Below are 24,611 nucleotides of genomic sequence, written 5' to 3'. Positions count from 1 at the left end.
TAAGAAAACACATGCTAATAGACAAAACATCAACCTTACAACACATGTGCTACAACTACTCACAACACAACCAAACACCAACATGTGCTGCAAGTAGCACAGACGACAACGGAAGTGTTTCCAGGGGACACAAAAAAGTGATGAACCCAACTGGGATGCACTTGTTGCTAAATGCTTTAAAATTAAAAAGTCAAAGCATTGAACAGCTATGTTCATCACTTTTTCGTGTCCTCCAAAGTGTTAAGTGGCTACTTTCAGTTTCTGTATTTGCTTGTATTGTGTGTATTTGTCAAATTGATTAAAAACCGTAAAAAAGTAGTGTGTAAACACTTTTACTTTCAACAAGTAAATACATTTTGGTGATGGTACTTTTTTGCTTTAACTTGAGTAACATTATGAATGCAAGACTTGAACTTTTTATACTGCTGTAATGTTTCTTGTACTTGAGGAAAGGGTCTGAATATATAGTTCCTCCACCACAGAAAGAAACTGGAGCACCTGGAGCAAACCTGTGCAAACACAGTAAGAGCCTAAAAACTCAAAAGGCTCGAGCTGGTCGTGACTCATCGTTAACAAGTCACCTACAGTGCACCACTCCAGAGACCCATGGACTGAACTGATGCAAATATACAGGATATCAGGGATAAAGCTTCAAAATCAAAATGACCAATTCTAGGCAAAACGTTAGAATTAATGGCTATGACTAAATAACTAGCAATCATAATAAGGAACCACGGGGAGTATCAAACACAAAGATCCATATAAATGACATGACTGTGAACTTTACATTGATCCATTATTACACAAGGCAACTGCAATCGACAAGACACTACAGAACTATTATCTGAATCCCTTTATTCTCTATGGTTATACAACAGGGGGAAAATGTTTCCTAATAAGGCACACATTATCTCTTAGCACCATAAAGGAGACATTAAAACATTTTCTTCTAAAGCCAAATGAGCTCTCAAGGTCAACTTTTAGTAAACTCATTTATATGCCATTTAGGTTGAGCTCCATAAATCGTAGCTTTCTTGTGTTCTTTCATCAAAAGATGCTGGGTGATTACACTGAATGTCATCCAGCGTGTGTCGTTTGAATCACAGAAAATCTCTGAAAATGCTCAGCACTTCCAGAGCGTGTGAGAAAAAAAACAAACAAAAAAAAAACATCTTGGCAAGAGCAGAGAATGCACCCTGTTGAATCTTTATTAGCTTTAACAGGCAACCGCTCTGAACATATAAGGGTGTCTTTGTGAAATGCTACTGAAGCTCTCAAATCTCTCTCTCTCTCTCTGCTGCAAAACACACCCTGGGCACATCTCTGCTAAATTTTTTGCCTCTTAGCAAGCTGTTTTGTTGCCAGATGTGATTACTGAACGTTAAAATTTCGGCATCCGGAAGAACAGATAAAGAGTCGAGGAAAATCCCCATTTGAAAATGGATATCCAGACTAAGAACCATAGCTTAACTGCCATTTGTAATCAACTTCCCTTCGCTTCCATCTCCTTCTTTGAGTCCCTGTGGTATTTCTTCCCACCCGGAGTCTCAATAAAAAAGCCGCAGAAGAAAGTTCTCTGGTCCTACCCAACAAACAACTTTAAAAACGGAGGAGGAAAGGGGGGTGGGGTCGTTTGCATTTTTCCATGTGGATGTTCCTGATTTTTCATGTCTCTGAGCACATCTGAACACTGTTTACTATCTCCAGACACCCAATGCTATCTTGGACCGATTCAAATGAGATTTTCCACTATATTTGACAATGGGCGCTGGCGGTTTACTTTGGCGGTCGTTTCGCAACTCTCAGCCTGGTGGCGAGGCTAATCTCACTCAGGTTGGGGCTCAACTGTCTCAGTGGGACTCCAGCAAGGGTGGGGGGTTCGCTGTCTGTCTACGGTTCAAAGACGAATCCTGATTAATATTCTTGAGGCAAAAGCAGGGGCATGAGACACACAGAGAAAGACAGAGAGAAAGAGAGAGAGAGGGGGTGGTAGTGGTGGTGGTGGTGGTGGGAGAAACCGAACAGGACTCCCCAGTGTTCCTATCAAGTTTGGTGTCTGACTGCACGGACGCTGGCCACCACACCACCACCGCTGCTGCTGCAGCCGCTGCCTCACTGCGAATACTTGGCAGCCCTACGTCTGGATCTTTGAAGATAACATGTGCTATTAATAAACAAACAGAAGCAATTACTGGGAGGCAGAGGAGAGGAGAGGGATTGGATTAGGTCAGGATGAGCGCCAGTCTCACTGAAGTCTAAACTGATGAGCTGCAGCACTCCAAAGACAGCAGCGATACCAATCCCTCCTCACTGACCCCTGCACCCCGACAGTCTGCAGCCACACAGGGAGATAACACTCCTGTCTGTGTGTGTGTGTGTGTGTGTGGTGTGCACTCCACTCATGTAGACCTGTGTGCATTTATGTGTGTATTGTCATTTTTGTATTATATCCCACAAATTAAAAGCCCTATGTTTTGTAACATACTATTAATGAATGTGTTTCTATCTAATATATTGCTGTGGAAGCTGTTAATTTTAATTTTGGTTCTATTTCTTGTGGCTTAGGTCATTATTTTGGTAGGTTATCGACACACACATTGAAATATACCAAAAGTTGTTTGAGAATTCTTATTGACTATTCAGTATTCATGTTATATGATGCCTCTGACAGGTGAGTCCATTCTCTGGCACAGACATGAATTTCCCCAAGGGGAAAAATAAATGATCTATCTATCTATCTATCTATCTATCTATCTATCTATCTATCTATCTATCTATCTATCTATCTATCTGTCTATCTGTCTGTCTGTCTGTCTGTCTGTCTGTCTGTCTGCCTTTCTGCCTGTCTGTCTGTCTGTCTGTCTGTCTGTCTGTCTGTCTGTCTGTCTGCCTGTCTGTCCTAACATACATTTAAACTGCCTCTGAATCCGACCCTGATTCAAGCAAAGGGCAGATACTTGATGGCTTCACCCAGCCTCATATCTACTTCGGCTAAACTATATTGGCCGGTCTAACTGGCTTGATAAGCAGTTTCATCTGAATACCATGGTCCAAACAAACCAACCAGTCTTCTTCAGTTACTTCACTACTTTAGCAAGCAAGAAAGCTCACTGTCTACAACATCTCCAGCTCACCACCAAACAAACCAAACATTCTTCTTAAGCTACTTCCCACCTTAGAAAGTAACAAGACATGCACGTCAGCACTCTACATATATCCTACATAGTGACTGACCGATATATTTCCCCCTGCAGGCTTACCATATCTGTGTATGCTCGCTGCTTAGACTATTAAGTACTACAAACCTGTGTACTTGACCCTATTGGACTGCAGCTGATACCAGATAATACAGACTTGCTGCCCTCGACTCTTCCCATACACGCCGAAATCCAACCCGTGCGCTGAAGAGACCGACTGGAACCTTCAGGGCTCAACAGAATTGTTCATATAATTGAATCAGTACTTTTTAGCCTGTTAGCTTGTTAGCCAGGCTGTGGATATTTCCCCTGGTTCCCTCTGCCTGCAGACATTGGAGAGACTCGCCGCTGTAGTTTGATTAAGTTAAACAACTTTAAGTGCCTGTTAATAATTTCTTTAAATTTTGATTCAAATACTTTAATTGTCTGAAGCTTATTTCATATTCTGCTACGACTGTGAAACAACATACACATCAGCTGATAGATTTCTCATTTCATAAGTTGTCAGCTTTGTGTTGTCTTCAGCTTCATATTTTGGTATGATAATGATGCTTTACTTCACATACAGTATCATGTTAATGGCCTGAAAGGTGCAAAATAGTGAACTTCAAATACACAACAAGCACAGCTAACATGCTAATAGCACAACAACAACAAAGCCTGGTTTTGGTAATGATTTAGCTTGCCTTTATGTAAAAAGTTGAGTTCAAATATTCTCCAGTTTTTAAAAATAACATTGTAAAAACGCTTTAGATTTTATCCTGAGGTCTATGTGGGCATGTGTGGTACCGTGGGAACATTTGCATCAGTGCACATATTGTGTTCTGAGAGATGTGGAGTGTGTGTTTGTGCATACTGTTGCCAGTCTCTGTGCTTTTTGTGTGCACTTGTGTTTGTGTGGGAGGCCCTGATGTAACGTGCAACAAACACCACACATGAAAGATAAATAAAGCACAAAAGATAAATGTGTAGTAATAACTCATTGTTTCATGCTGCAGGAGAACAACAGTGTGAAGCTTCCTCCTCCTCAGTCGGCTTTCAGATTAAGTTTTAAGATGATCTTGTTAAGATTCCCACTGTGGCATCTGGAACTCCTGTCAAAGCTGCCTGAGTACAGCGAGTCCAGCATGCGGTGGGGATGAGTGACACTCACTACCATGTCTCATTCTCCTCAGAGACCCTGAATAGTCAATAATTCATCAGGAAGGTACATTCTCCTACACAAGCCCAAGGTACAGCATGGTGTGGAAACTCTCTCTCCCCACCTTCAGTTTATAGTTTCTCTCTCAATCTAGAATTCCTTCCCATATCTTGTCCCCTCTCTCTCTCTTTTTGCCTCCCTCACTCAGTCTATATTGCACCACTTCAATAATTCAAAGTGATATATAAAAGTCAATGAAATTTGCCATACCTCGGGTCATTACGATGCCTGCCAGGGATTTGTGTCGAGCGTGCGCAGGACTGCAGCCGCCCACCAGCGACCGGTACTTCTCCCTCACCAAGTGGAATATTGAATCGGCAAAGTCCTGCAAAACACAATTGCTCCCTTAATTTCTGACTTCACAGGTTTCATCTTGCTGTGAAATATTCCACTTCTCTAATCTGTTCAGGCAACACAGTGAATTTTTTGGGAGACTGGCCCGAGGGTCAACTTACCTGTTTAGCTGTGAGTGCACACAGAAATCCCCCAAACTTTCCCTATGCATCATTATAGTGATGCATACAGTATGTTGAGTAATACAAGCTTGTGCAAAGGAAGAAAAATGTTACTAGATCAATATAGCTCCATGATTGCTGTGGGAACCAAGTGTTAATCTATTGGCTGTCTTTGGGAAACACTTTTTACTTACTGAGTAGAAGAAAAATAGACCCCTGGTATTTCACCCAGCACAAAACTACCATTATCTGACTATCACTCAACATAGTGCATGCTGAAGTATCTGAAGGGGACACACACAGTGGATTTAGGGTTAACATCCTCATCACTTAAAGGTTAAGTTGAGCGTAGGGGCATAAACTAGGCTGTGCCTGATTAAAACAAAACAATCAGGAAATATGGCCTTTGGCATCTCATCATGGCATTAACAACATGAGGATGATAAAACCTTTTACTCTTAATATCATTCATAAATCCAACCATCACTGTTTCTACAAAATTCTGTAATGAATGAGAATTGGTTGAAAGCCCCTTCATCTGACTAATCTAACAGTGTTTATCATTGCTTTTTTTAATCATTGTTTATCATTGTATTTTCTTCATCCCTTTTCACTTTATCTTCTAAATTGTTCAATTCAAGTTAGTTTCATGTGTATAGGTCAAAATTTCAAGTTTACAATCTATCCAGCAGTGCTCATGGGTCATTACAACAATGCTCATGCTCCCTTTACTCAGAGGTGAAACAGCCTTGATGCTTTCAACCCGACAGGGCAGAGAAACTCTGCCTTTCATCCTGGTGTTAAATTACTGTTTACCAAGAAAAGAACTGACACGGAAAAGGAAGAAACCTCAGGAAGAAAACAAAGAAAGAAAAGAGAGGAAAGATCGCTCTACCAGGATCGACAAACAGGCAATAGATTTGGACTCTAAGTACAGAATAGACAGAAATAACAATGGCAACACTGTGATTAGGATTAGACTACATTAGCGTTCCACATTTAACCCTGCATTTATGGATTATCTACTATCTTCCACTGACATTATCTGAGAATGTGATGTAACTACCAAACCCATAGAGCAAACTGTAGCTTATCTGACTTTAATATCAACACAACAACTGTCAAATGAATTGTGGCTCATTCACAAATTTTTTTTGACGTTCACTATAATCAAATCTTGACTCTTGACACTTGTCTCAGCTCAATCTCTGTGATTGTTTTCTCTCTGGTTTGTGGATGAACATGTTGGACATTATTTTTTACATCATTTTTTTCATTTTCTCCACCATCTGCTACATGGAGACTCAGTTTCCTGTTCCTCTTTTGTGCTGTAAACTATCTATTTGTGCCATGAGGCAACCCAGAACAGTTACCACCAATTCCACCATGTCTTTCACAATTTGAAATGCAGATTGTGAGGATTTATTAAGAAGATAAAATGGTAAGTATTAGCAGAACTCCTCTTCCATTCATCTATCCTATTTCCATTGTCAGTCTTCAGCCCAACAAACTCTTCAGCCTAGCTTCCCACTAGCTCCACACTGTTCAACAGATGCTGCAAAGCCTCGTGGATCATATCCACACCCCTCCGAACCTTTAATGCTCTTTACTCTAGTGGTAATTAAGGGCTTAGTCTCAGAGCTGCATTCACGCCAACTGTAGAGCATAAATGGATCACCGGGAGATGGCACCAGAGTGGCAGCGGAGTGGGCCTTCTGGACAGATTGAGCCCCCAGTAGCTAAAAGGACATCAACAGATGCCATGGTGACAGACGCATAGAGTGAGAGAGAAGGAGAGAGATTAAGGGCGAAAAAAGACACTGGGAGGGAGAGAGCGACTGAATTAGTGAGCATATTGCACATTATAGCCCTCGTCAGGGCTGTGAAATACTCTCACAGTTGGAGCCGTCGGTGGAGGTGCGCACAGCTCGTGGTGTGGTGGGTGGTGTGTCAGCCCATGTGTATGGATGCATGTGCACATATTGTTGCTCTGACACTGGTGTCAGCCTGAAGTTTTTCTTGCAGGATAGAGTGGGAAGAAGCGGTGAGATGCTGCGAACAGTTAACACAGTGAATAACTTAAAGCACAGTTTCCTATGTGCTCGTCAAGCTTCAGAACAGCCACATATCAGGTCACTTAAGATAAATGTTCTATAACAACAGGCAAAAAGAACAAAAAGAAGAGACAAGTTGGCCTCTGAACTTTCATATCGTGTTGTTTATTTCATGCTTGAAGAACCCACCCCGTCTGTCAGCGTGTTTGTTGAGGCCTGAACTCAGCCCAGCTCACGTTGAAGTGTCGGCGACAGAATGAACCAAAACAACAAGTGGACAGGTAGATTCTCCACATCATCAGTCCAGATTCAGTCAGCTATAATTACTCATGATGCCAATCATGTTACAAAGACACTGGCCCTTTGCAAAAAGTGAGCACAGATGAAATGAGTGCTTGTATGAAAATGAGTTATCTTATGAAATGTTACAGTGAAAGCTATTTTAAACAACTAATGTGAAATATATGTCTTTCACGACTTGAAAGTGATTCACTGGTGGAGGATTTACTCTGTCAACATGCAATTTACAATGAAATTCTTAGTCAGTAGGTCCTTGATTTCAGATAAAGGCAGAGAAAAGCAGCGTTCTCATTTCTAGTCCTAAAATTTTATCGTCTGAAATTAAAACTCTTGCTAACAGACTTTATCAGCTGTAACGGCTTAATTAAGCTGCCATAAGTTTCATGAGTTGGTTAAAAAACACTATCACTGGCTGACTTTTCAAGGTTTCTAGATGAGTAGTTAAAAACTAGAACCCTTAAGGCGTGAAACTACTACACCAGGATATTACAAAATCAGGTAATAACTGTTTGTCATGCCTTAATAAATCCACTGATATGTAGATAGTAGTTTCTTCAAATGTGTTTCAAATCTGTCTTACAAGTCAGGTGCCCTCATGAACAGTGATTAAGGTTTTTTATTGCTTGTTGTCATTCTTCCTGTTCACGGTGGACATTCATAATGTGTTTTCAGTGGAGCAGGACAAAATGTGGAACCGCTGTTTGCAGAAGCCTCAGAGTATCAAAATGGATAGCTGGTTAGCAACAGAAAGAATTACAAGGAAAGAGAGTTGAGAGACAAAAAGTGAATTTACAAGTGATGAAAAACTGAGTTTCCCCTGCTTTCAGTTCAGTCCTGAATGATCAGCCATTGTCATGAAAATAAAAAGTGCTCCGAGAACGCATTATTTGGCCTCCCTATTGTTGTGGGGTCGGATATGGGCCGCCAACATTTTTGAGATTTTCAAGTGGACCACGAGTTGGAAAAGATTGGGAACCGCTGGTGTAAAGCTAATATGAAGTTTCAGATAAGTTTCAGACAAGAGGATATCCTCCAAAGTTACAGTATTTTTAGCCCAGCATTCCCTCTTTACTGTATGTTTCTGCGAGGGAAAGGAGGGAATTTTGTAGTAAAAAGGTCAGTGTGGAAGACAACCACATGACTGGTCTCAGGGGACTCAAATTTCATATTAACTTCAGATAAACTTTTTAAGACAGTTATGCACAGAAGAAAACTGGATTTTGTGTCCCGTCATTTGAAAATGCACTGGAGGGATTTTTTTTTTCGATGAACGAAAGCAGCAAGAAAAACCTGTTTCAGTGACGATATGGGTCTCTGACTGATTTTGATCAACGATTAATTGTTTCAGTCATTTGAAAAGAAAAACATTTACTATATTTGTTCATTTCAGCTTCTCAGACTTTTTTTGTTTTGTCTGTTTCATATTTTAAACTGATTATCTTTGGTCTGTGGACTGTTGTTACTTCCCAGGAACTATGACGGGCAATTTTCTGATTTTCTTTTTTTTTTTCATAAGCTATTAAATGAATAGTGCAAAGAGTAATCAAAAGATTAATGAATAATGAACAACAGATTAATCAATAATGAAAATAACTGTTAGTTTGTTACTATTAATGCAGTATGTTGGGGTAATGTTAAACCCTAAAGTCAAAATCAATGGATTATCTGTCTTTATTTATAATGACTGACACATGTTTTGCCTCTGAAGTAAAATCTTTGTACCTCCTGGTAGAAGAAGGAGAGAAAAGCAGCCTCGTTTTGAGATGACTGAGTGTGTTTCATCAACCGAAATGCAGCAGAATTTTCTGATGCTGTAAAGGAGCACGAGTAACAGGAACGTGAAAAAAACCTGCCTTGTTCCTTTTACCTGAAAGTGACATCCAATTAATTCTAACAGAATCCTGCTTGGCTTGGCAGCGTCAGCTGGTGTCGGTCACAGTCTGAACCCAGAGTCAAGTCCTCCATCCCTCCTAAAGGCCTTTTCATTGATGACATTACCGAGGTGAGAGGAGGTGGCAGCTCAGAAAGGCCTGGAGAGCAAAGGTGGAATAGACCCTGGCACACAGCCCAGCTTTTTGTCCCTCCCTCCTGCTTCCCCTTCCTCTCCTTTTCCTCTCTCTCCTCCTTCACCTTTCTCTCAGTTCATGTTTCCCCCCCTTCTCTTCCCATCTTTTTAAGTCCCACTCTCCAGACTCTGTTCTTGCCTTTCATTCTTTCTCCTTTTCTCCTCTCCCTCCTCTCCCTTTTACCACCCTGCCTCCTCATCTTCCCTTCTCCTCTGTTGTCAGGTTTCTCTCCTGCTCTCCCATGCCGGTTTGTGATGGAGGGCAGTGATGTGCCAGGACTCAGAAGCCAACAGTGAGTCAGAGCCTATCATTTCCTCATCCTGTCAGGCAGTGAGGAAACAACATAATCTACATCACCTGACACAAAAGGAAAATAGGCTGCTGTGGTTCTCTTCTAACAAATAAACCCTTGTCTCTGTTTGCATCAGCTAATATCTACACACATACATCTGTCTGTATCTACAATTCTCACTGGTTTCCTCTTCATTCTTTCTTAACATACAGCTCAGGCACACACAGTCACACACACACACACACACACACACGCACCATCTTTCCTCAGTGGGGGAGTTGAGTGCCACCTTCAGTGTGGACCTAATGTGGCAGAAAAACGGGGCCAAGGATCTCGCTCCTCAGTCAGACAGAACATCAGTGCGACCTGCCACACAGGGAGAGGAGGGCCTGCGTGAGTCTGGCTGGCTTCCTCTTGGATGAGCATCAAGGTTAATGCTACTCCACTACAGCTACTGTACACTGGGGAACTTGGGTCTCAAAATTTATTTCAGGTACCTGATGTAAGCTCCTCTTGGAATACATCTCAGGTGGAAGGTGCTCGGAACGAAAACTGCTGTAGTGGCTGTCGTGTTACTCACTCCACCTGGCGTCTTTCCTACATTAGTTCTGACCAATTTACATATCAATTCCTCTGGGTCTCCTCAGGGAAGTAAAAGCGAGCAGCGCTAGTTATTTTGTAAGTGCTACAGCTGCGATGGGTGAGATTTATAGCAGCAAAAACCCAATCAGCAACAACATTAAAACTGATCCACTGACCCTTGACCGCGCTTATACTTAGTCACTTCATGCATTGGCAGATTGGATGGCGAATTGATGTCAAACACGGTCTTTGAGTTTGACTGACACCCGATGGTGCCAAATGTTGAAAAGATGGAAATGTATGTGCTTTCAGACACAGACATAATCTTTACTACATCTTTATGTCAGTAAATGGTCAGTGAAAATAGTCACTCACAGGGTCTAATGTTATACTGAAAGTAGCTGTGTCAGGAAAAAGCAGATCTAGTGTTTTAAATCACATCGGATCATACAAATGGCACAACACTAAGCTGTCGTACTTGTTATCTGATCCCTGATCAGTTTTAAACACTGAATAATTGGTATGGGTGAGAAATGAGCATGAATGAGGTGATAAATGTGATTCATTAATGTGTTTTTCAATCAATCAAATCATCAATCAAATTTTATTAGCACTTTTCATACAGGTTAGTGCAGTTCAAAGTGCTTCACAGATGACTGATAAGCTAAAAAGAAAAGGACAATTCAACTAAGAAAGCTGACAATAAGATACAATAAAATAGATTTAAAAAGCTATAATTGCATTGGGAAAAAAACATAAGAAAATTAATAATAAAAGAACAGATAAAACAGATTAAAATACAATGATAAAGGAATAGATAAAGTAGAATAAAATACAATTAGAACATAACTAAAATAAAATAAGTCAATAATATAAAGTGAGTAATGACTAATAACCATATTTAATTAAAAGCCAGACTGAAGAGGTTTGTTTTGAGTTTATGTTTGAAAATTTCAACACTTCAGGCTGCTCTCAGGTCCTCGGGGAGACTGTTCCATCGGCTCGGAGCATAATAGCTGAAAGCTGCCTCACTGAAGGTTTTAGGTTGTTAGTTTATGGATATCTAGCTGCTGTTGCTAAGTGTTAACTACTGTAGCTAAACTGTTGTTTTTAAAGTTATTCTTTCTCTGGTAACTTATCAAGCAGCTTCAAGTGCATTATTATATTAAACTGAGATTTGCGAACGGTTAGGTGAATAAATGCAAATGTTGTTAAATTTCATCTGGATTTTATCTGGATGCAAAATATTTGAAATGATTAATGAAAATGGGAAATTTCTGCACTTGGATGTAGATGTGTTGTAACTAAACCAAGAGCCGAAAGATTATAGGTGACACTGCACACAGGGTTAATGAGAAGAAATGAGTGGAGGAGAACAGATGCAAATTCACTGCAGGCCGCACAAACTGAGGCAAAGACAGAAAATGTTTCAGTCTAAGCCAAACACGTATGCCTAGACTTCTACTTCATAAACTTATAGAGACAAATCCCAAAAGTAGAGGGTCTGGAGGAAAATACCAACCACCTGGAGCTCTTACATTTCTTTCTTTCACTTTGGTACTTTCTCATTTAGCAGCGAGCATTTTTGCAGAAAAATGTTGACCACCTTCGCTGAAAATAGAACATTACAAACCATAACAAGTAGCTAACAAACGCTATGAAGCTCTGTAGAGCTGAGGGGAACTGAAGAGTTTGGTGCAAATTCTCTGTGGGTTCGTCCCTCCTTTCACATACATGTGCTGTATACTCCACATCTATTGTTAATAGAAATTTTTTTTTTTTTTTTAAAAAGAGCTTTGGCTGTGCTGTAAGGATTTGGCTGTAAAGAAAATATTTTGGAGAAAACAGTCTTCAATCCATTGCTGGCCAATTTTTTTTTTTTTTTTTATCTGTCCATCCATCCATTCTCCCCTCCCTCCCTGCCTCATCTTCCCCCCCTCTCCCCCTCCCCAACTGTTTGTGCACGTAAACAGTTCAGCATCTATCTCCAAGGTAATGTGGAATGTCACCAACAATCCTCCTGCTGCCTTCCTTCTGAAGTCAATATTGTGCCAGAAACACAAAATGTCAACGGGGAAATTTTCTCCGCTGCTGCCTGACCTAGAAGTCTGTGCATGGTAGAGGTGATCGTATGAGTGTGTGTGTGTGTGTGTGTGTGTGTGTGTGTGTGTAGAGACAGAGAATACGCTCAATTGTATAATTTATTGTTTAGCACCGGGGCCCCAAAGGGAAATGACGACTCCAGATTCATCAGTGATTACATTTTAAGGCCTTCCATAACACTCTCCATATGCTTCCACACGTCGTACCTGCATTAACTTGGTGAAACATGGAGTGTAAAACTGTGTGCAGCTGTGTTGATTGTGTGTGTTCATGTGTGTCACTCTTCAGAATGTTCGGTGTAACGGGTGGGGGATGGGTGGGGGGTGGGGGATGTGTGGATGTGAGCTTGATTTTACCTCCCCACCCTCAGGAAAAACACACACACACACTCACACGCTTCAACCCACCGCCCTCACCCCCTTATCACCCGCCTGCAGAGCGGCCCAGGCAGCATAAAAACGGGGCCATGTCTTATATTTCTTTATAGAGGTATTTAACAATTCATTCTCCCGAGTTTTAATAGTGTCTGCCCTCTGCCTAGATATCTTCCCCCTCCACCACCACCACCATCACTAGCCCACCCGTCCTTCTCCCCGTCCCTCGCCTGCCGCCAAGCATGAGGCTTTTGAAAATGGATATCTATTCATTTGGTAGAAGCGTTGCCTCTGGGAGCTTTTTAGATTCTCAAAAAGCCAGACTCCTCGCGGCAGGACAGATTTCCTTCATGTTTGTTCTCAATATGACACATAGCATCACTCTCACTCCTAAATCTTCCCTTCTCAAGATCTGTATCACAAGAGGAAAAAAAAAACATATATGTCAGTGCTGTTACTCGGATCTTCTTTCAGTGGTTGTTCTGTTGTCTCGGCTTTTATTGACAGTAAGAGATGCCATTGTGTCATGTGACGACAACAAAGTGCAACCCAGAGAAGTTAGACTGTGTACAAATGTGGAGAGAGCTGTGAAACACTCCAGCACCTCACCTCTATCTACATCCAACCGTTTCTTGTGTGATGGCCAGATGGCCCTGCAGCCTGAGGAACAGATTCCTGTCAGTGTGTGTGTGTGCGCGTGTGTGTGTGTGTGTGCAGGCTAGTTTTACTGTATTTGTGGGGTCTGAAAACTGGGAGCCCACTATACTTTTGGGGTTCGACAGGTTTGTTTTGTTTGCTGGACAAGTCTGTTTGAGTGTTTGGACTTGGTTTTATGGATATTCTTAGGTTTTGATGTGATGGTTAAGGTTAAGGGACTGCATTATGTCAATGAGAGGGCCTCGCAAATATAGTTAAACAAAGATGTGTGTGTGTGTGTGTCACAGCGGGACCTTGTCAGTCAGATCAGGCGGCCGGGCTACACCATACGGCCGTCGTCATCATGAGAAGAGGTTTTTCCCTTTCATACCACATGCTTGATGTTAGCGAGCGAGAACAAAGGCACATGAGGGAGCACCAGAGAGAGCACGAGTGGCAGAGATTGTGCAATTGATCTGTCTTTGCCACGGCTCGCCCCACCTTCTTTCCCCGGTGCTGGTGAGAAAGGGGAGAGATGGGACGCTGCACCACAGGTTTCCAACAGCAAAGCAGAGCTCAAGCAGTGATTCCTCATTAGGCTTGAAAAGGTGGAAACCAAGACGATACGCCTGGTGCACGTGGTAAGGATCAGAGTCAAGGATGAGCTACCGCAAGAATGATAGCCTCATCCAAAAGCCAAGGACACTACTTCCTAGTGATGATGCTAAACATAGAAGTGGATCATTATTTCTTTCTCATTCTCCACTTGGGGCCACAATCAATCCCTGTGGCCCAGTTCTTCTGTAAGGAACCATCTAAGCTGTGCAGCAGAATACACGACAGAGCCCACAAACAGCTTGGAATATACAACGAGATTTATAAACATGCTAACCATGTAGCTGGTCCAAACTGAAATATCTCAACAAAGGTTCCTAAGAAATTTCGTACAGACATTCATGGTCTCCAGAGGAAGATTCCCTCTGATGTTCCTCTGATGTTCCATCTTGCACTACTATGATAACTACAATGATAATCAGCGGGATTGTCGGTGTAAATGTACAACGATGAGGTGTATAAATGTTCACATGTTAGACTCGCGTCTCAAATCCTGATGAAATGAGTAAAGCTGTAGCCCTCTGTAAGCTTGTCACTTTTCAGACAGAAAAAATGACACTGCCACAACACTGAAAAAAGGGTGTGATAGGCAGATGTTCTATCTGTGCAGAGGACATATGTTTTAGCTGCCCATTAATTCATGGATAACATAAAAGTAAAATGAATCTGTAAAACCCAAACTTTGGTCACAGCTAACTTCATATGTCCCCTGATTGGTTACATCTGCTCAAAGCCACTAATGCTCTTAAGCCTAAATCCAAACATTAATTTGGGAAATGAAACCCTAACATTCAAGCCAAAACGAACTGAAGCCACTGAATCATAACCACCAACCACAGATGTTAAGCGCGACTGACTCTAAAACTCATTATCAGTCTAAATTCTCTTCATCTGATCAAACAAGCAGAGCCAGTTATGACAACATAGACGCTATCAGGGCCTGGCCCATCTGTGACGCCATGTTTGGTGTGGTTGTAACCTGGAAACCGTGCTTGCCAGATAACCCTCCCCAGCCCCCCTCCCCTCTGAAAATGTATTTTCTCTGCCTCAAGAAGACGACATCATCTTTACAGTGTTTATTCCACTGAGCTGCCACTGATTCAGCTGCAGGTTTTAAAAGCAGACATTAGCCAGAGGTGCCAAATGTTAATCTGCAGTGTCAGATATGAGACATATTCACAGGTGAGATCAGGGATGAAACAGAGTCTTAGTCGACATGTAGGTGAACAGCTACGTCTCCAGGTGTTAATCATTAGTTTCGCTTTTCTCTGATTTATCAACTGCCTCCATCTCTCCTGTAGAGTAATGTTTGACCTCATTACTTCACATTCAAACATAGCAGCTGAAAGTAAATATGCGTTATATTTTAATTATAAAAGATTGAGGCAGCTGGTGGCTTTTAGACGCATTTCCACTCTGACAATGAAAAATCCCCAACTCGACTCCAGCTGACGACCTTTGCTGTCATTACTCCTTTTGTTTACTAAGACACAGTCAATCAAAGTAATACTGAGGGTCAGATTTACTGAGAACATGGTGTTGTGTAAATATGCACTGTGGTTTGCAGCTGCAGTGGATGGACGCTGAGTTCCTGTGAGCAGTATAACAGTGGGATTTCTATGAGATCAATAAGCAATAATAAATAAAACTCTTGATAACTAAACACTCTTCAGTTGCAGTTCAACTCAAAGAGATGTAATAAGAGAATAAACACACTCAAAGAGAGAGACAGACAGAAAAAGAGATGGTGTTTGCCCCTTAATCCTGAGGTCAATACAGTCATTTAATGTCTTGACAAAACAGAAAAGTTAAGTTGAAGTAATGTTCAAATCATAGACTTCAAAAAAGATGGATGTAGCCTCTGTAACGTCACCCACAGGTTTCTGGAAAGCAGTTTTGAAGCTCAGAGTGGGCTGCTCCACTGTCACCATATTGCCAGTGCCTGACTCCGCCCCTAACTCCCTGCTAATCCAAAAACAGGCAAAGAGGTGGGGCATGTGTGGAGCTGAGACTTTGGTGCATGCCAGTTTGTGGCAAGCATATGCTCGCTCACCTGTCACTCAAAGGGGCACGCCCTCAATTATGCAGAAGTTGCCTTAATAAAATGTAAACAAGTGAGTTATATAAAAATTCCCCCCCTGTACAGTTGTCATGAAGGAGGAAATAAGCTGTAGAGACCAAAACCATTTTTTGCACCAGGCTGTAAACATGTTGATTTCTGCTGTAAAGTTGGACATTTAAACATACGAGTTTATGAAGATTGACTTGACTCACTTTTGGAGCCGGACTCTAGTGGTCATTCAAAGAACTGCAGTTTTTGGTACTTCCGTGTTGGCTTCATTTTTCATCCTCTGAGGTTGCCACTTGTTTCAAATTCAAGTTCAATGAACATAAACCATAACATCCCCTCTACTATTGTTTTGTGTTCCAGTAATCAGATATTGTGTTCATTAACAACATAATTGCTACATTTTTATTTCTAATAAACTGTTTTTAACCATTGTTTAATGCATGTTTTGTTTTCCTTTGTAAAGTCCATCTGCACTGTTTACACCTGGCTTTCAGAGTCAGAGATTTGACTTTGGGAAACCCATGGGATTACATAATCATTCTCTGTTAATATATCTTCTCCTAGTATTTGCAGGATCCTTGTTTAGATGCATATGCAATGAGGAGACTTGTGCAAATGACACGCAAACTAGGACACAAGCCTGGTGAGTCTGTGTGATAAAATACAGGATGCGTTTGGGGCAGAATGCACCTGAAAAACAGGCGTAAAAGCTGCAGTAAATGAGTACTTTATTTAGTTAGAAGGAGTTTGCTGTTTTGCTAAACAAAGACACTATTTCACATTAAATTTTTTGGTTGGGGTCTTCTTTCTGTGGTATGTATGTAAATGCCACAATAACTCTTTCTTAAAAAGTAGATTTGAGTGTTGATGATTCACAGGGCAGCGTCTTTTGTATTCCTGCCATTTAAAAGATTATTTTCAGACACATTTGCTTTACAAAGCAATTTGTAGTTTAGATTTGACTAACATCCTATTCCTGAATCTATCTTTACAATATGTGCGGGGCAGAGGAGACGATAGAGCAACAGGAGGGGAAAAAAAGGTTCAGGGTGTCAACAGCTGGAGCACGTCTAAGACGTTTTCGGTATAAATCCCCTCTGATTAACCTCCATGGTGGAGATAAAAGCAGCGATATGCCTGAAACGACTTAATAATGTCAGGCACAGTGTAAAACACACACTAGCGGCTTTATACATTATGCACCAAAGGCCAGCAGAGGGACTCCTGCAAAAAGATAACATGACCTACCCCCGAGAGAGATGGAGAGAAGGAAGTAGAGAGAGAGAGAGAGAGAGGGAGGGAGGAGATGAACAGGCAGGCACTTAGAGAGGAAGAGAGGCCACGAGGAAAGAGACAGAGGAGGAAATGAGAGGGTCAGCCACGAGGATTTAATGAGAGTCTATCATCTACAGTACGTAGTTGACTAAGAGAGGATGGAGGATGGAGATGGAGGAGGAGGAGGAGGAGGAGGAGGAGGAGGAGGCCACTCCAAGGGCCCCTGAGGGCTGTTCACACAACTCCCATTAATCTGCACATGATTCAGCTGAGAGACAGACTGAGAGATCAACCTCTGCTGTGTCATCCAGGAGGGAAATCTTATTTATACAGATATAACACACTATAGCAAGGAATCATTTAAGAAGCTGTGTAGGTGTGTAGAGGTTTATTAGCCTCTTTGAAGGAACCAAATCACCAGTAAGTGATTATCAAATGCAACTAACTGTTACCAAAAACTCAGCATTTATTGATACTGGAGAATTTCCTGTGTAAGTATCAAGACTGATAGCACTGTCACTAAAGCATTATCACATGAGCAATCTATGCTCAAGATTTCTATAGCAACAAAGGTTTCTCTGTGTATTTCTTGCCAAAATCTGCTCCCATTTCCTAGGAAAAATGCCTGCAGGAACCTGTGTGTGTGTGTGTGTGTGTGTGTGTGTGTGCGTGCGCCTCTCTGTTCACATTCTGAAGACTATTATACGTACTGAAATAAAGACGCCTTCTCCAAACCTCATTAATGCTATCACCTAGGTGTTGTCATATATTTCACAGCCGTATATCCACAGCTGGCAGCTCACAGACAGCCTGTATGGTTAAATGTTGTTTACTGTTTAGAACAAGGGTTGGAGACACATGTTCTGGCTCTGTCTCACACCAGATGTCACACCTAATAAGAGGAAGCTTATTAACTAATGCTATAGGCTGTAGTATATATAGTTTTGAAAAGAATCGTTGTTCTAAGGAAGAAAACCATCTGACATAAACATCAACATCATTCATTTATGATGAGAAATCCCAGGAATCCCAGGTTTATTGTGGACACATTCCCAGGAAGTGATCATGGGAAATCCTTCAACTGTACAGCAAATATAGGTGGAAGACAGAAGACAGATTCTGATGTGTTCGGACTGAACCTTCTGGAAGTGGATATGTGCGAGCAACACCGGAAAAGTAAGCGGTTTCTTCTGTGTTTGCATCCGTTTTGTCTTCGCTTCTGAATCAGAATTTATATGACTTAGAAAAACTAATGTCTCGCCTGAAAGGTGGGCTGGGGTAGCAGCTTTTTAAAACAGGCTAACGCAGGTTTCATTCTTTTGCCACATTCAAATGTTTGCTTTTTTTTTTTTTGTAGTCAGACATCTGATATAAAATCATAATCATATCAAGATAATATTCACTAGCTGTGGTCAGAAATGGACTTCTATCATAACAGAGGTATGAGACGTTGAGTTTTTAATAAAAGTCACATATTGGCGTGGTGTGTCTGCTCACAGATTTATCAGTCTAACTCTATTCTCAATCTCCCAACAGAGAATTTCTGCCTGGAATCAGTAATATTTTACCCTGCGCTTCAGAAATAATAACAGCAACAAAACTGCGTTTGCTGCTTTCGACACGTGAGAGGCTGCGGTGACGGCTTTAAAACATTTGGGAGGATGGCAGGATCTAGCATTGTCTTTCATGTCTTGAAAGAGCCTCCTCTGAAGCGCTGCGATGGCTCCCTCCAAAGGGGTGGGCGATTGTGCCGACCTCCACCCAGACGCAGCGGCCGCGCCTCCGTCTCTGCTGCTCTTGAAGATACCGCTGTGGCTCTTTTGGCGGGCTCGACCCTGGCAATCAGCGAGACTTCAAACCCCTGGCGCCAAGCTTTGAATGTCGCCCGTGAACGTCTGTTGCCAAGCACCGCTTTCCTCTCGGGGTGGAGATTAGAGACGCAGACGAGGGGAAACACTGGTGCCTTCAGATGATTCTCTGTCTCCCTGTCAAACTACGCCTGCAACATAATGCACTGTCAGGGATATGATGTGCTGCTAATACTAATGCAGAGTACAACAAATTCACTGGTGTACACCAATGCCAGTGTTTTTATACTGGATAATTATGATGAAGCAGTGTTGGGTAAAGCAGGGCACACAGGATACAAGTTGAATTACAGTATCTGCTTCCTTTGGTTGATTTTGTGTTTAAAGAAAAATACGTTTTTTATGACATGAAAGAAAAAGACTATTTAACTTTTCCGGCTGTTTTTTTTTTTCAGTGTAAAGAGTCCATTGGCTTCTGAAGGAGTCATTTATCCAGCAGCCTTCCCACTAAGTGTGGACCAGCCTCTGTGTCATGTCTGTGGGTGCTGCTGTGGCCAAAAGGCCCTACAGCCAGCCATACATCATCAGATATTGATACAGTTCCACCACAGCACCGTGGCTGACATTTGATTCATAGCTTGGGGTGCTCTTTTTGAATTCCTAACAGTCAACAAGGGATCACGGGGAAATGTCAATGTTGTGTTGGTTTGGGGCGCCGAGCTGACACGAGGGAGATTGGTAAAAATAATGGAGGACAGGTAGCTAACTTTGTCTTGAGCTAATGACCCTTTGGTGTGTGACTTTGTGTGTGTGGAGGCAGGAGTGGATAGAATTCTGCTCATCGGTTTTTGATTTTAATCAAATATTAATTCAGATTCTAGCCAGAAAGAAAAGAAATAAAAACATTGAAAGGAAAAATGACATAAAATCTTAAAGACTTACTGCCTTGCAGCTATGGCATGGTCAAGGTTAGGGAAAGACTATAATTATGGAAAATAAACTATGGTTAGAGTTAGGCAACTAAAACCTTTGGTTAATGTTGGGAAAGATCAGGTTTAGTTAATAAAAAGTTAATAACTTGCTCATCCACCACCCCAACCTCTTCCATTATTTTTCACCTCGCTACACAAGGGACACATTGTCGTATTTCCTCCACTGGTACTGAGCATTAGTAGTGAATTGGTATTGAATCATGAGGTACTTACATAATTCAGGAATAATAGACTAACATAAACATATTTGTCACGCCATGGGTTTAACTTATCACCACCTGCAGTGGTGTCCAGGTGGACTCCAGGAATCTGTGACATCACTGCTGGGTGTGGTTACAGCAGACAGCAACCTCAGTGCCTGAAAATGAAGTCAATGCGGAAGTACCAAAAATGCAGTTCTTTGAATGGCCACTAGAGTCTGGCTCCAAAAGTGAGTCAGTCCCCATAGACAGCAATCAACATGTTTACAGCCTGGTAAATAAAAAGATTTTGGTCTCTATAGCTAATTTCCCTCTTTGTGAAAACTGTACAGGGGGTGAATTTATATATAACTCACCTGTTTAAAGTCCTGCATAATTGAGGGTGTGCTGCTTTGAGTGACACGTGGGGTGAGCGTATATACGCGTTTCAAACTGGCATGCACTGAAGACTCGGCTACACACACACCCCAGCTCTTTGCCCATTTTTGGATTAGCAGGAAGTTGGGTGGAGCCAGGCACTGCCAAGATGGCGTTGGCAGAGCAGGTCACTACTATGGTTGACGCCACGAAGGCTACATCCATCTTAATTTACAGTCTATGTTCTGACCACTCCCAGCATCGCAGGTGAAAAAGGCTTGAAGCTTTCAACCACAGAGGGTAGTGAAACACTGCTTTTCATCCTGCTGTTAAGTTACTCTTGCAGTCAGTGCAAGGTGCTACACTTTAACACCTGATCACCGGGTAAAAATAACAGCTGTCGAACATCAGTCAAGCTTTGTCCTGCACTATTCAGTCTGGCAAAAACTGTGAAAAATACATAGATGTCAAACTCCAAACACTGCTGTTGACGTGACATTTTGGAGATGTGAGGTTTTCACTCAACAACAGTGATATGTTTATCCCGCAGACAGTTGCTATTAAGTTTATACCTGCCCTTTGGAGAAAATAGCGCTGCTCTTTTCTGCACTGATGAATGTGGCTTTTAACAAACATCCCCTGACAGAAGAGGCTTAAACAGTGCATGATCCCTCTCACCGCCAACTGCTGTGCACACACACACAGCTGCGCAACACAATATAATATGCACTTCACAGCCCGCAGATGAAATGAATGCAAATAACCGCATGAGAGAGCCTTTTGAGCGTGCCAGAAAAATCAGTCTGTGGCCCCTGCTCTTTTAACATTTACTAAAAATCCATCACGTGGCGTTTGCAGAGTAAGCAGAACGCCAGATAGACTGTAACAAATGCACATGCTCTCTTTTGTCACCTTTTCTTTCCTTTCTGCCAAACCTTTCAAGTGCACACACACACACAAACACGTACTCACAGGGTTGCATGCATGCACACGCACACACACACACACACACACACACACAAACACACTTTATAAGCTCCTGCAGTAGGCCAGCAGAGAGAGCAGGAGAGGCATGACAATAGACTGAAAGGAGAGTCAATATGGAACTGAGGAGAGAAAAAGGCAAAGAACACTGAAGGTCTATACCTATTGTGTGTGTATGCTTTACTTTTAAGTCTATGCCCCCTTTTGAAAATTACACAGCGCTGCTAGCTGCTGTCTGATGTGTCAAGCAGTTTCTCTAATGAATGCATGTCAAGTCTTGTACAGGAGATTTAACTAGCTGTTTTCTTTATTCCTTTTTTCATGTGTTTTTTCCTCTTCCCCTGCGGCTCATAATTCATGCCACAGCTATGTTAGCGAGCGAGTTGAGGAGCGATCAGAAAAAGACACAGAGAAAAATGAGTGGTTTACCTTAAGACAGCGAGATCATCGTCCCTCCACCTCCACAACCCCTGGATGCATCTTCCTCTGCAGCTGGTTAGGCTGAGCTTTAAAAACAGTGCTGAGAGGAAGCACTGGATGTCAGCTATGCTGCAGTGTCTGGCTGTTGTTTGAAGTAGCTGCCACATCTAAACAAGCCAAAGCTGTAAATGTGTTTCTGTAAAGTGGTTCAGAAGGGAAGATGCTTGACATGCGGGTTGTTGTAGAGGAAACAGAAAGAGAAAGCAAGTGGGAGAAACTGACAAAAGAGTATTTTGTGCATGCGTGTGGGTCTGTGCATGATGGCATGGTGTGTATCCTGTATAAGTGTGTGTGTGCGGTCATGGATACCTCTGTGAGTGCCAGCTGATTAAGAGTGAGAGCGTGGGAGATTGAGAGAGCTTGGAAATGAGGCTATACAGCACGTAATGTCACAATGCTTAACACTGACATTTCACGCAGCAATTAGAAAAACAAAAGTAAAACGATGCAGGAGACTAAGTCTCTGCAAACAACGATACATGAATTTAATTATTCATGTATGGTAAAGGAGAAAATCCACTTTATCAAGTGATGAGAGTGCTGGCACTGATTCCCTGCTATATTATATTTTCTCGTACTCATGATGCTGTCATTGCTCTCCTGTGAAAACCACGTTGTAGCGTACATACCTGGCCTGCATCAGTCACAAGCCATTAAGGAAGTTCATTGTAAGGACATGCAGAGTTACGGACCCACAATTGACACTTTGCGACTCTTCCCACCATCAAACTATCAGATTGATAGGAAACAGGAAACCCCTCTTCCACAAACAGACCATGCTGTTAGCATGTCTGAACGACACAGAACCAGACCAAAGGTCAAAGGGTCAGCTGGGGAATATAGGCAAAATCTCCAGTTTGTAACAATAAGACTTTGTCTAATGATATTTGATTGTTTCTTGTATAGGACAAGTAACAACAAAAGGACTGATTAACACTAAGGTGTGAATCCTGGCCTCTCTGTGCCATGCATGAACACACACACACACACGCACACACACACACACACACACACACATACACACACAAACACACCAACCTCCCTTCCTCTGCCCCTCTCTAGATAAAAGTCATAAACTACAACCCACATTCCAATCCTGGGTAGTGACCAGCAGAACAATCTTCACAGACACAGATCTAAGGAAGGATGTAAAATTAAATATCTAGCTGTTCTGTAACTCATGAGATGTTCCTATGCAATAGTTTAATCCCAAACTTCTATCCCATAGAATGTTTGAAATGTAACATGTAGATTTTAAGACAATGTCCTTCCTGTGACCATACTGTCAGCATCCTTCACACGAGGTAACACACACTACATCACATCCAGAATGTCCATATTATTATTATTACAGTCAAAGAACTGCTGTGTAATCCAAATTTATAGACTTTTAGCTTTAAATGTTTATATTGTTGTTTGATCAATTAACCACTTGTATCATAATTAATTCCAGGTTTGAAGGATGTAATATGCAATCAACACTCCTATTACTCCTCTCTGCCATTATTAGTGCAAGTAGTTTTATATGTTATTTCATTTAATGTTTTGTGGTCATGGTGGAAGATGGATGTGTGAGTTTATAAGTAAACTATAGAATTAAATTATTCCAAAGTTCAGTGGAAAATTACTCTCTTCTCCAAGCGGAAAGACAGGAGAAGATGGGTGACGCCCCTTAAACATGCACCAGCCCCCGGGGGATAAAACAGTCGTGATCAATTCACACATGGTCAGAGAAGTCAGAAAAAGTCAGAAAAGCCAGAAAGGTCAGAAGTCAGATATGTTAGAAATGCGAAAAAGTTATAAACTCGGCGAGATGCTAAGAAGGCTGAAGATGCGAGAAACGAAGCTAAAAGCTAGAGGCTGAAAAGTTGAAGCTAGAAAACGATGCAGAAACTAGAAGCTAGGATCTTTGCTCAAAGCTCAGAGTCCCGGTTCAAAGCCCGGCTCTGTAGCCATGTAAACTCTTAGCTCTAAGCTGCTCGCCACAAACTCATGGCTCTTAGTCATTTTTGCACTTTTTGCATCTTTTATTTTTCTTTGCCACAAGCTCCAAGTAACATGATTTTTGTCTACATGCGCGATCTTTTATTTTTATAAGCCAAGTCAAGACCAACTGAACTGAAACAACAGAAGTGCCTCAGAGTAATTTCGTAACTTTTAAATCATCATCAAGTTTTCCTTTTTGAAGATTTTGACAACTTTAGAGTCATCTGGTCAACGCCAGTCTCCTCTAAAGTTATCCAGCCAAAGTGAAGAGCATTAGAGTTTATTTCACATCAACCCACAAGAGACACCAGCAGATAACATCTGCACGACCGCCTGCAGAGAAGCCTAGCAGAAATCAAGAGTGCAGGAGACAGAAAGTCTCCTGGCAAACTCTACCAGAGCTGAACCGCTGAGACACCGGCAGAATCCGTCATCGTGATAAGAGGACATGGCCTCCAGGAGAATCCACCTAGACCCCGCGTCTCCAGGGTTACCACGGCAACCACAGCCACCTGGGTTCCAGCCGAGGGTCTTCAGCTACAGCGCAACTCACAGTAGGCCGGTCTTAACACTCTGCTCATGA

General features: G+C 41.9%; 1 protein-coding gene across 1 annotated transcript in view; it reads right to left on the bottom strand.

The window, feature by feature from the left end:
• The window catches only part of adarb2 (adenosine deaminase RNA specific B2 (inactive)), a 194,922-nt gene that overhangs the window by 31,230 nt on the left and 139,081 nt on the right, over window positions 1-24,611 (bottom strand). The window contains exon 4 of the mRNA XM_023412894.2: window positions 4,609-4,723. Within this exon, the coding sequence (XP_023268662.2) occupies window positions 4,609-4,723 (115 nt within the window). The remainder of the gene's footprint in view (window positions 1-4,608; window positions 4,724-24,611) is intronic.

Source organism: Seriola lalandi, unplaced genomic scaffold (assembly GCF_002814215.2).
Source record: "Seriola lalandi dorsalis isolate HSWRI2012SDOR001 ecotype SW California unplaced genomic scaffold, Sedor1 jcf7180002054494, whole genome shotgun sequence".
NCBI lineage: Eukaryota > Metazoa > Chordata > Actinopteri > Carangiformes > Carangidae > Seriola > Seriola lalandi.
Note: the sequence above shows the minus strand (reverse complement) of the source record. Positions and strands in the feature narration are given on the sequence as shown.